The sequence below is a fragment of the Mustela lutreola genome, chromosome 4, assembly GCF_030435805.1.
Source record: "Mustela lutreola isolate mMusLut2 chromosome 4, mMusLut2.pri, whole genome shotgun sequence".
NCBI lineage: Eukaryota > Metazoa > Chordata > Mammalia > Carnivora > Mustelidae > Mustela > Mustela lutreola.
Window position 1 is genome coordinate 183,904,867 of NC_081293.1, and position 13,109 is coordinate 183,917,975.

The 13,109-nt window shown below is 41.1% G+C and overlaps 1 protein-coding gene across 1 annotated transcript in view; it reads left to right on the forward strand.

Annotated features, from left to right (window-relative positions):
- EXOC4 (exocyst complex component 4) overlaps positions 1 to 13,109 on the forward strand; it is a 730,059-nt gene that overhangs the window by 664,062 nt on the left and 52,888 nt on the right. Inside the window, exons 16-17 of the mRNA XM_059171891.1 lie at positions 4,089 to 4,267; positions 6,915 to 7,074. Coding sequence (XP_059027874.1) covers positions 4,089 to 4,267; positions 6,915 to 7,074 — 339 coding nt within the window. The remainder of the gene's footprint in view (positions 1 to 4,088; positions 4,268 to 6,914; positions 7,075 to 13,109) is intronic.

Consider the following 13,109-nt stretch of genomic DNA (forward strand, 5'->3'; position numbering starts at 1 on the left):
CTGTTTTCACCCAGCAGTCCGCTGTGTGTGCGCCAAGAGTTCCAGAGGTTGTACGGCAGCATCATCCTTATCACCATAATCTCCTAATGTTCGTTTTGTTCCCATCCGACCATAACACAGAGTTAGAAGTTAGGCCCTGTCCCTCGGGGGCTGGTGCAATGAAGAAGTGGCTGGTTAGGTACTGCCTCTGGTACTTCTACCCGTGAAGCCACTGGAGAGCACAGATAGAATAGACAAAGAAATTAATGGGGAAAAAATAGTGAGAAACGCTAGCAAGAACAACTTCAGATGCCAAAAATTTATCTTATTCACCAAAATACCTCCATATTTGCAGCCCGTATTTTTATGTAATGTCATTAAAGTACAAACCAGAAGGTGTTCTCAAATCCAGTAGGCTCCATGTTGAAGGACCCATCCAAAGAGCATTTAACATTTTACCCGGGTCCCTTAGGTCACATTTAACCAAAAAGGAGCCCCTTTCCACAGTTTGAAGCATAAGGCAAATGACACTCCCAAGAGCTGAAAGGAATGGTGAGACCATTAAAAATTGTTGAGGCTTTTTTTCCCCCTATTTGAACTTTAGAAGAAGAAAATTAATTTGCTATTTGAGTCCAAGATGCCAGGAATGTCACCAGCTGATTTCTCTTCCCATCAGGAGGGCTCTAAGTGGGTTCCACAGTGAGCCCCTGTTACCATTGGGATCCGAAGTGTGTACTTTCTGAAAATTACCCATCCTGCTACATAATCAGCAATATTTGTAGAAACCCTTAATGCCAAGTCATCTTAAGGTCAGCAACAGCATGCCAGACTCTGATGAAAAGAAACACTTTTTGAATTTGAAATTTGCCAGTGGCTACTTTAATATCTTTTTTCATCTCTAACCATTTGGGGAGAGGAAGACAGTACCTTAAAGTAGTCTTACTTCTCTTCCATGCCACTCACTTGAGGATCTGATACGCTCTCGCCTCCAGTTCCTGAGACTATCCCCAGTAGTCTCTCTGCTTTCAGTTGCTTCCATTCTTCAGCATCAGTCCACCCTTTATACTGTGCTAGAGCAATCGTGCCAAAGCTCACATATGATTTTATCATTTTACCTCTCAAAATCCTCCTAAGGCCCCCTGTGGCTTCTCAAAGTCCAGAGTTCATAGATGGCCTCCAAAGCTGATAATGACTGGCCTCCTGCCCATCTCCCCAAGCGCACCTCATGCCTCTGTCTTCACATGTGATGTGTGTGTTCCAAAAGGAACCACTTGTCATTCCTGAAAACCGGCCTTCATTCATACCCTCATGCCTTTGTACGAGGTCTTCCCATTGTCTGGAGTTACGTCATGTGTAATTTACTATAAAAATACTTTAGCATTGATGGCGTGATTTTATTTTCAGCTAAGAGCTACTCAGTTTAATTTCAACCACAGTAGTAATCAGTTTCCCTTGTCATGAATCCCACTCCAGGATTGGTCAGCTTTCATGATATTAGAAAGGTCATATGCCAGAGGGGGCTACAACCAGCGCAATTACTGGTGTCTTGATTAACAGTATACACCTTGCGAATGAGCACCGGAATGCCAGTATGAATTTTTATTGGCAAAATTTGTCATTAATTGATGTCGCTGTTAGATGATCACCCATAATGAAAATGAGCTAGTAGTCAAGATCTTTAGATTTCCCCCACATAAGCAAGTTGTTAGAATATAACACAATCATATACAAAACTTGGCTCAGAATGAATCAGGGCACCTGGGTGGCTTAGTCAGTTAAGCATCTGCCTTCAGGTCATGATCGCAGGGTCCTGGATTGAGACCCATGTTGGGCTCCCTGTTCAGCCAGGTGTCTTCTTCTCCCTCTCTGTCTATCCCTTCCCACTTCCCACTTGTGCACATGCTCTCTCTCAAGTACATAAGTAAAATCTTACCAAAAAAACATTAAAAAATGGATCATTAGGGCGCCTGGGTGGCTCAGTCATGATCTCAGGGTCCTGGGATCGAGCCCCGCATCGGGCTCTCTACTCAGTGGGGAGCCTGCTTGTGATTTCTCTCTGTCAAATAAATAAATAAAATCTTTTTAAAAAAATTTTTTTAAATGGATAATTAATCTAAATATAAAACCTAAAACTGTAAGACTTCCAGGGGAAAACTTAGGGAAAAAAAAAAATCTTTGTGATGTTATTTAGGCCAAGATTTCGTACATATGACCCCAAAAACACCATCCAAAAAAGAAGAAATATGATAAAAAAAAAGAAGAAATATGATAAACTGAAGTTCATCAAAATTAAAAACCATTCCTCAGAAGACATCACTAAGATGAAAAGACAAGCCAAAGAGGAGGAGAAAATATTTGCAAAATGTATATCTAATCAATAACTTGTATCCAGAACATATAAAGAAATCTCAAATTTTATAATAAGGAAACAACCCAATAAAAATATTGGGCAAGAATTGTGAACACAAAGGTATATGGATGGCAAATAAGCAGAAATGCTTGAAGCAGTGTGAAAGAAGCCAAACTCCAGAAGCCACATACTATATGATTCTATTTATAGGGCATTCTGGACAAGACTAAAGTATAGGAAGTGTCTGTGAATCAGTGGTTGCCAGATCCTTGGGGTATGGGTAGAGGTTGACTGCAAAGGGGCTCAAGGGAATTCTGGGGGAGATGATATGGTTCTACAACTTGATTATAGCAGTGATTATACCGCTGCGTAGACTTGTCAAAGCTCATAGAACTATACACTGAGAAGGTTGCATTTTACTGTTTATAAATTATTTCTCAATAAACCTTACTTTAAAAAAGAAAGATGGTAGTCAAGCCTGAAGACAGTTCATTAGCAATAATGCCCAAGGCTTTTGCAGCCTTTTGTTTAGGAATATTTCCTATTACCTGATACAGACTGTAAGGGTAACAGAGTTTTGACTCTGAACATCTTCCTGTCTACCTCACTGAGTTTATAGTCAGCCTGTTTGAACTGGGTCTGCCAATGGATGGAGGGTTTTGGTTTTTGGTTTTGTTTCTTTATAAATGGCTGTATGTGTGGAAGAATTGTTTGGACTGAAACTTGCTTTTGTTACAGCTTCACACCCAGGTTATAGAGTAGCCAATCCTTACCCATCTCAGACTTTTTTGGCAATTCCCAATAACTACCAAAAAGAACCTAAGAAGTGTACATGGTCAGAATGACTCAGGCAGTGTCAACATGGGAACCTCCTTCTTTAAGCTCATTCAGATCATCTTATGTACTTAAGTGTCACCCTGTGTTGTGAACCTTTCCTGACACCCCAGTGGCGGACTTCCATGGTTCTCACCAGAGGACCACATGCTCCTGAGTGGTGACACACTGCCCTCTTTCGGTCTTTTCTTTCTTTTTTTTTTTTTTTGGTCCACCCCACTAAGCTATGGAGTCTTTCGGGGCACAAATCATGTCTCACATTCCCAAGGCCCAGCACAAATTTATTTTTAAATAAATAAGTAAATTTATTGTAGTGTTTTACTGAAGTAATAGATTAATTATAGTCATAGTGATGGTAGCCAACACTGGCTGTGCCCTTGCACCGTGCCGGGCATCTATGCCACATGCTCGATGTTCAGTATCTCCTCAGAGCCCCTTAGAGGTAAGTGTTGTGGTCATCCCAAGTGCCCAGATAAGGAAACTGAGACAGAGATGAAGTAACTCGCCTAAAGCCACGCAGCCAGCAGATGTTGGAATTGGAAACTGGAACCAAAATGGTCTCATTCCAGAGCCAACTCTTTGGAGCTCTGTGACCTCTGCCTCACCTTTCTGCTATAGCCGTGTCTGTTGAAAGATAGAATGCTTTTCACACTGGGCATATAATCCGGTCTTTGAAGGGGATGTTAGAGCTCATTTATTCCTCACCCCCGATGTTTGGACCAAGCAGGCGAGGCTCACAGAAGCTAACTTGCTCCAGATCCCTCCTTTCTTCGTTAGATGGCTTTCCAGTGAACAAGCAGAGGACGACGTAAATATTTACAGAGCCACTGCTGCCCTAAATATTTGGGCGATCTGTCCCAGGATTATTGTTTTCATCAGGAAAATGTATTACTAACTGCCCTCTCCGTCTTTGCCTTTTTTTCAGGGTTCACTGTTTCCACTATCTCATCCCCCTTGCAAAGGAGGGGAACTACGCCATCGTGGCTAATGTGGAAAGTATGGATTATGACCCTTTGGTGGTCAAGCTCAACAAAGACATCAGCGCCATTGAAGAGGCCATGAGTGCCAGCCTTCAGCAGCACAAGTTCCAATATATATTTGAAGGTCAGACCTTGCCTGTGTCCCTAGGATTTGGGGAGGAAGAAGGGGTGAAGGATTTTTTTTTTTTTTAATCTTTCCCTATTACTGAAGTTTACAACTTATAGTTGTTTGGGGTTTGTTTTGGTTCGGTTTTTCTCTTTTTGGATTAAAGCTGCAGTACCTAGTCTCTCTGCGGATGGCTAGGTAGACAACCGTCTGGCTGCCATCTGCTTCTGGTTGATAAGATTTCATCCAACATAAGGCAGATGGCGGCCTGGCTGCCTCCCTGACACGCCGCTCCTGAGAGTTGGGTAAATATGTAGAGTGGACCATGAGTTAGCTCAAGAGAAGCTCATAAAAGGAAAAGAAGCACACATACAATGAGAAGACTCCAAATAAAGATCTCATTGACTAAAATTATCAGTGGAAGGGGAAGTTTTCTCTCAAAGAATGTGCTGTTGTCTGAAAAGAAACCTCTGATCAGCAGAGATTTTAGGAAGGCTGGCTCCATTAATGCCATGGGGCAGGCTGGCAAGGAAGGGCACAAAAGACATTTCCGCATAAAGGCATTCACCTTCAACATGGTTAAACATGCAATGCCAACCGAGTAATTTTTCATGCTGAATTTCTCTCGTGGGTGGTACTTTTTGGACTTCAAACTATATTCCCTCCTTTCTTGTTTTGGTTTATTTGTATATAGTCCTGGGTCCCAGAAGAATCTATGATGTCTCTAGAATTAAAGCAATGTTATTCAAAACAGTTAAGAAAGTGCATTGTGCAGAGGACTGTAGAACCTGGAGATAGGAAAGAAAGGCTTGGCCACTGCTTGCTTTAGGAAACAGTTATGTCCCAGCAAACTTGGACCAAGAAACTGAAAATCCTATTTTCCCATTAAATTATGTCATAAAGATGGAGATATGTTCTGAAAGGAACTATTCCTAGAAGACTTCAGCCAGAAAGTGTTAGTGATTAAGAGGTTAAGTGTTCTCTCCGTAGCACTGAGAATTTGAGGGCCACAACACTCCTCTGGAGCTTAGAGCTATGGTGCCCATCTGAGAAGTCACTCCTCACTCACTACACTGTTTCCTCCTTGCTCTTGACCATGACTCTTCCAAGCCCTGTGTATCAATATTCACAGTTCCCAGATTTTCCCTCTCATTTTGCCCAGACATTTCTTAACATCCAATCCTGATGAATAACAGCATCTTCTTGAAATATGGGTATAATGCTCTAACATAGAATAGAGATGAAGAAATCATAAATTGGAGACCTTCTGTTTAAAAAAGCTCTAGATATTTCTCTGTGATATTTCCTCCTCAATTGAAAAGGCATAATACAGAATTTCCCAAGGGGTGGGGAGTGGGGGTGAGAGGGTTTCAGTCTTCTTTGGTGTGGCAAAGAGGAGCATCTTATCACAGATATTATTTGTGTATAGTAATTGCCAGTGTATAGTAATAATATAAAACAGACAACTTCTATTGGGTTTTTAAAATTATTATTATAATTTGTTATGTGTATTTATCATATGAATTTACGTTTTTTTTTGTAAGTGGGCTCCATGCTGGGCAGGGAGTGGGCTCCATGCAATGCAGGGCTTGAACTCAACCCTGAGATCAAGGCCCGAGCTGAGATCAAGAGTAGGACACTTAACCGACTGAGCCACCCAGCCGCCCCTGAATTTACTTATTTAATATATTTATTATTATTTACTATTCTCTACAAACACTGCACCCCCCCCCCCGTTGCCTCTGCTTAGGAAAATTCCATTTTACCATGGCAGAACAAAATTATACCCGGAGTTATGGGCTCAGTAAAATCGTACGCAAACTTAACCTACAGAGATTTTTCACATCTATCAGTGGCTTTAAATATAAACTCCATGTGTGTGTTTCCTTTTCTTTGAGTAAAAAGCCTTTTACTTCCCTTTCAAGTAGTTGCACGTACAGGTGAGTTTGTAGTCTGGAAGCAACTGCACAAGTGTAGCTGAGGCAGGAGAGAATGTACCTCCTCTCCCTTTTCTGCGTTCGTCCTCGTCAAGGGGAACTCATTCTGCAGACAGAGGGAGTCATGGATCCTGAAGGCCCGCTTTGAACCATCACCATGGAGGCTCTATGACTTCAGAAGAGGGAAATCATGAAGATAGTAGAGTGCTTGTGACTAGCCAGACTAGCTTTAGAGTTCCAGGGGAAGCTTTGAAGAATGGTGACCGGCATGCATCCATTTCTTACTGACATATTTTTGCTTATTGGGTTCCAAATCAACGTTTGAGCCAAAAATACACCCCTGTCTTTTTTTGTGGGAGGAAAAGGAAACCAAACAGATCATTGTATTTGCATGTGTTCTCCTCTGCTTCCAGTACCTCTTTACAGAAAAATAAGAGTTCCAGTGCTCTTCATTAGTTTATAACCAACTGGCTTATTTTCTAAGCCCTTGACATGGTGGCTTGGGGTGTGCAGTGGGTATGTTACATAAAGCCTCTCCATTTGTAGCTATTAGGACGATGTATAAGTACTCCAAAACTACCACTCCACTCCTTCTTTGATCGTTTAAATCTGTGGAGGATTTAAAGACAGACATCCTTGCACATTCATATGTAAGTTCACACAAGGTGGCACTAATCTGTCTTCTCTTCTCCACCCCCACCCCCTGCTGATCTGTGCTGGTCCCTCAGGCCTGGGTCATCTGATCTCCTGCATCCTCATTAATGGTGCCCAGTACTTCAGACGCATCAGTGAGTCCGGCATCAAGAAGATGTGTAGGAACATCTTTGTCCTGCAGCAGAATTTGACCAACATCACCATGTCGCGGGAGGCAGACCTGGACTTTGCAAGGTAGGAGGAAGGACCGGGCTCGATCCCTTGTACCAAAGTCAAGATCCCGTTGCCTATCAAAATCCCTTAGAAAAATGGATTCTTGGTACTTGAAAAGTTAATTTAAGAAAAAATGAAACAATTAGATGTTCCTCAGTCTTAGAGAAGGTAATTCTCTATGATTCTATTGGATGTGTAACCTGCCTTAGGCAGAGAGTTTTCCTGTTCTCCAACCTAAGTTCTTTGTACTACAAAACTTCAGTAACTTCCTTATTCTAAAAGTAATATTTGCTTATTGCATAAGATATGTCACATAAAATTTAAAACAAAAAATCAGTAAACATGACTCCTAAGCCTTTCATCTGGAGGCTATGACATTTGGTGTAATTTCTCCTGGCCTTGTGCCTCTGCCAGGGATACAAGTGAATTTTCATACCATGCCTGCATATGATTTCTCTTTGTACAAAATTGGAAATATGTTAATGCAATTTTATATTTGTTTAATTGCATTTTTCCATATCAGTAACCTTCATTGAAAACATTATTTTTCCCAAAGCCACTGATAGCCCTTGAAAACATTATTTTTCCCAAAGCCACTGATAGCCCTTGAAAGGACAGTTGATCCTTGAACAACATGGGTTTGAACGATGCAGGTCCATTCATAATGCAGACTTTTTTCATACACTACAATTAATGTATTTTCTCTTCCTTATTTTCTTCATAACATTTTCTTTTCTCTAGCTTACTTTCTTGTGAGAAAACAGTATTTAATACAGATAACCTACAAAATGCGTTCATCAACTGTTGATGTTATCGGTATGACATCTGGCCATCAGTAGGCTATTCATACTGAAGTTTTGGGGGGAGTCAGAAATTATACACGGATCTGTGACTGTGTGGGAGGTTGGCACCCCTTCTTTCCCACATTGTTCAAGGGTCCACTGTACCACTTTTAATACCTGAACAAATATTTCATGGTAAAAGTTAGGTATTATTTAGTCATTTGCAAATTTACAAATCCATTAGGATTATTTCCTTTTTGTCTTTCATAAATCACGTGTTGAATATATGTTTTCATGAACCTTTTCCTCATCTCTTCTCTTTCCCGGTTGAAATCCCTTCTCCTCTTCTTGTTTTCATTGTGTGAACAGTGGTTACTCATCATCAACCATGCTCACCTTTCATGTCCTTCCATGTCCTTTTAAAGTGCACTCTTTCTCTTTCCTAGTTTGCGGATCTCAATTTTTAATGTTTCTTTATAATGTACTTTTGCGAATTTGAAGGGTTGTTTTATTCTCTCTTCATGCGGTCTCAACACTGTATACCTTACTTAAGTCATCAGACCTTTGGTACTCAGTGAAAGCTAAAACAGTTTTGAAGAAGATAGACAGTGATTATGGTATCTTAGTGTTTTACTGCTCTTTGTACCTTGGTGAATTTTTTCATAAACTCCTTTATGGCCAGGAAGTCATTTGTTTTTAATCGTCTGGAATTCTACCGCCTAACGTTTGTACTTCTGTGTCATTTCATTTGATTTTTGGATTCCTCAAGAAGTTCCAGAAAATTTGAAACCATTTTTAAGGCCTTTCAGGAAATAATGAAATATTACATTACAATGACAGTTATCAAGACATATATGCTAGGATCCTTGTTTTGAATGCCTATAACCATGTTATCTTCATTTTTAACTTTTCTTCTCCAATCTATCCCTGAATTTGTTCCACTGCTGTGCTGTTCCTCTGCTTCTCAGTCCTCCTTCCCTGTCTTATTCTTCCTTTGTGCATGCGTGTGTGTGTTGCATGTTCATTAAATTCCCTATTTTAGGCTAAATGTGGTAGAAAGCCTTCTTTGCTCAGATTAGGGAAACCAGGTGTGACTGAATGCTGCATTTATTTGGTCGCTCTTATGGGGAATGATCTCATTATTGAATTAGTCTGTTCATAATAACATTGACAAGGGGAAGTTAAGAACACGGAGGCCTGAGGGATACAGAAAAGCATTACTAATTCTCAGAGGAATATAATTCTTAAATTCAATCATCCTTTTTTAAATGATTTTTTTTTTTTTTTAGCTGAAATAAGTAAATTAACAGGTTTTGGCAGACAGTATGGGGCTCAAACACGTCCTAAAAAAACTAGCACCTGGATAATGAAATGCTGACTGGGCGGTATTGAGGTTAGCATCAGTGGGCTGCGTGCCAGCACTGCTTCTTCAGGAAGTAATTAAATGGCAACTGAGCTGTGCCTTTTATGGATGAATTTGGGACTGATGTCCAGGGCAGTGGGTGTGACCTGAAATGTGACCGCTTGGGAGAGATACTGCTACTATTGCTGTTTACTCTGGATGGATTATAAAAGGAAATAGGCAGCATAAATATGTAGCATTGGATGATTCTGTCCTTCCAATCTTGGTTCAGAAGGCCTCTCCTTTTTTTCTTTTTTTAAAGATTTATTCGTTTATTTGATGAGAGAGAGAGATCGTGTGGCAGGGAAGGACAGAGGGAGAGGGAGAAAGAATCCCAAGCAGACTCCTGCTGTGCGGGGACCCTAACGTGGGGCTCAGTCTCATGACTCTGAGACCATGACCTGAGCCAAAACCAAGAGTCGGCCGTGTAACTGACTGAGCCACCCAGGCACCCCTCAGAAGACCTCTCCCTATTAGACTTGTATGTCCCAAGACACCGAGACTCTTTTCTGTTTTCTCAGTGCTGAGCCCAGAGTAAGTGCTCATCATGGGTATTGAATGAATGGATAGGTATATACTCAAGGCTTCTTTTGGTCCTGATGAAGAACTTGGATAATGACAAAGTTGAGTCTGTCTTTAATGCCCTAAGAGTTTTCACTAGCTGACATGGGTTGGTGTTCTTACAGGTTTACAAGGAACAGCATCTCCCTAGAGCATAAAGCATTTTACAAAAGGAACCATGTATCCCTATGATTCATTGTCTCTTTCTCCTTCATTTGCTCTTGCTCTCACACATTGAACATACATAGACACATTTTATGGCCTTATTTTTTTCTGTTTCTGGTTTTGGTAGGATGGGTTTCACGGAAATGGGCTCCATCGATTCCACTGAATTTGAAGCTATGTAAAATGAATATAACAGCAATACCAAAATAGCCAGAAATAATAGACTGCAGCAGTGTGCCTCGGCGTTCCTTAAGCAGTGTCTAATCAAGCATGGGCAGCATCTGTACTTCCAGCAAGTCTCTATAGGAATGTTATCTTCTAACACAGTAATTAATCACTAGTTGCCATGTGTCAGAAAACTTACTTAACAAGAAGTTGCAATGCTCTTGTAGTTTTTCACGTCCACAGCCTCCCTGGCCAGTGGAAAATACAACACCCTTTCTGTAATAAAGAAGAATGTGGAGTGATTCCATTTATGTTGATTCTTCTACTTGCGGCATTGCTGTCGATCTCTTTTTCTACACACCTTTACTCTCATTTCTAAGGAGGATAAATCTCAGGTGACCAAGGATCAGCATAACCTGTATAATCACCAGAATTAGAGAAACCCTGTCCCCCAGACAATGATCTTTGCTATGGTGTTGACCGTTTTAACCCCATTGTACATTTTTAGAGTCAAGATGATACTCTGTCCTGGAAAATGACTGCAGGTTAACTAGAAAATGGAAGGGCTTCTTGAGTGGGCTTTTTTTAGTTCCTTTCATGAGAAATCATCTTCCCCTGAGCTGCCTTGCACTTCTCCAGACTGAGTCTCTGAAACAACCTGGGAGACCAGGCACTGCACCGCGGGGGAAGTCTGGCTAGGCACTGAAGTCCCCAAAGTGGCTCCAACAATCTTTGTACTTGAAGTGAAGTCATTATTCAAGCAGATGAGTCCGGAGTTTTCTTTCTGGTCCTTCCTGCTCTCCCCACATTTTCCCTCTGACATCTGTCCCTTTACAGTTCTCTTTCTCCTTCATCTCTCCTGCCACCTCTGGTTTCCTTCGAGGCTTCATCTCTCCTCGATTTTTTTCTCATTTTGATTTTCTTTAGACTGGCATCTCTCGTACGTAAATCCGACAAAGATAAGGAAAGGAAAGCTTAGATTCAGGAAGTGGTAAGGGGAGAAGTTCCAACACATAACAAAGTTTCCTCACCCTTCTACTCATTCTTTCATTCACTCATTCAGCTGCTGTTCATTGAGTGTGTCTTCTCTTTAAGACCTGCCCTTATGGAACTTACACTATTGTAATTCAGGCAGTTAAGGCAGACTAATAAATAAGTAAAATATAAAGTATCTAAATAAGTAAAATATAAAGTATTTAAATAAGTAAAATGTAAAATATAAAGTATAAAAAAGATTTTATATATATGCTATGTGAAAAATCAGTCATGGGAAGGGGAAGAGAGTATGCCAGGGTAACGAAGGTCACCCACAATTGTAGAGTGGTCACGGAAGCCCTTAGTGATGTGGTAACAATTGAGGAAAAATCTAAAGGAAGACAGGGAACAAGCCATGTGGATATCTAGGGGAAGGGCATACCAGGAAAAGACACACAAGAGGAAAGAGCCAGAGGGAGAAGTACGCTTGGCATTTAAAGAACAGCAGAAAGGCCAGTTTGTATGAAGTGAATGAGCAGAGGGAAGAGTCAGGGACAGGGTCACAGGTTTCATCTAAGAAGCTGAGATCCTGAAGGTTGTTGTGTTAACACTGGTTTTTACTTTGAGTGAGGTAGGAGGCTATCAGATGGTTTGGAACAGAGACTGCCATAATGTGACTTACACTGTAAAAGAATCACTCCTGGTTACTATGTTGTAAGTAGACATTTGGGGAGGGGAGGTTGCAGGCAAGAGCAAAAACAGAAGGAGCTGTCAGGAAACTAGCTGAAAGAGAGTAGTGATTCAAGCCAAGATGGCGGCACTGCAGAAGATCAGAAGTGGTCAGATTACGCTATATTTTACAAGCAGATCTGACAGGATTTTCTGAGAGATTGGAAGTAAACCAGTGACTCCAAGGTTTTTGTTCTGAGCATTTCAAACGAAGGAGTTTTGATTTGCTGAAATGAAAATACACCAGACACTGGGAAAGACAGGTTGAGTTTGGGGAGGTGGAAATGGGGCAGATCGGAAGGAGATATCAAGAGTTTGGGTTTGGAAATACTAAGGTTGAGATGCACGTTAGACATCTGAATAGAAATCAGGAAGAGGGGGTACCTGGGTGGCTCAATGGGTTAAACCTCTGCCTTTCGGCTCAGGTCATGATCTCAAGGTCCTGGGATTGAGCCCCCCTGCTTCCCCCTCTCTCTCTGCCTGCCTCTCTGCCTACTTGTGATCTCTCTCTCTCTCTGTCAAATAAATAAATAAAATATTTTTTAAAATATTTTTTTAAAAAAGAAATCATGAAAAGAGAGCTAAACGTACAAATCTGTATTCAGGAAAGAGGTCTGGGCTAGAAATAGGAGTTTGGGAATCATCAGCAGGTAGATGGGATTTAAAGCCATGAGATGGAATGAGAAATGAGATCTTATTGACAACAAGAAGCATAGAAAAAGGGAAGCCATCCAAGAATTGGGCCTTGGGTGGATACTCCACTGTTGAGATGTTGGAGTGCTGAGGACAAACCAGCAAAAGAACCTGAGAAGGAGCAGGAAAGAAAATAGGAGAGAGTTCTGTTTCCCAGAAGCAAGTGTTTTAAGAGGAGAGTGTCTTCATCTGTGTCAAATGGTGCTAGTAGTTTAAGTTAGCTCAGGACAGAGAATTGGGGTACTGGTGGACCTGACAAGAGGGCTGAAATGCTTTGGTTTGCACTCCTTAATCTTCTCTACACAACTTACCTAGTGCAGAAACAAGCTTTGGGAATAGACCTCTCACTGCTCAGTTCTGTGGTGGGGTCTGATGCATTCATGACAAACAAGAATGCAATTAGAGGCTTCTGGTGTAATATATAAAAGACCAAATAGGCGCCCTCTCTTTTCTCACTGAATGGTTACTAAGAAAGCCCTGCTCTTCCCAGCATATTTATTCATCATGTGTTTCCCATGATAAAGAGGAGTTGCGATCTCTCTTAGAAGGACACCGAATGGTTTTATTTTTAAGGAAGGTGCTCC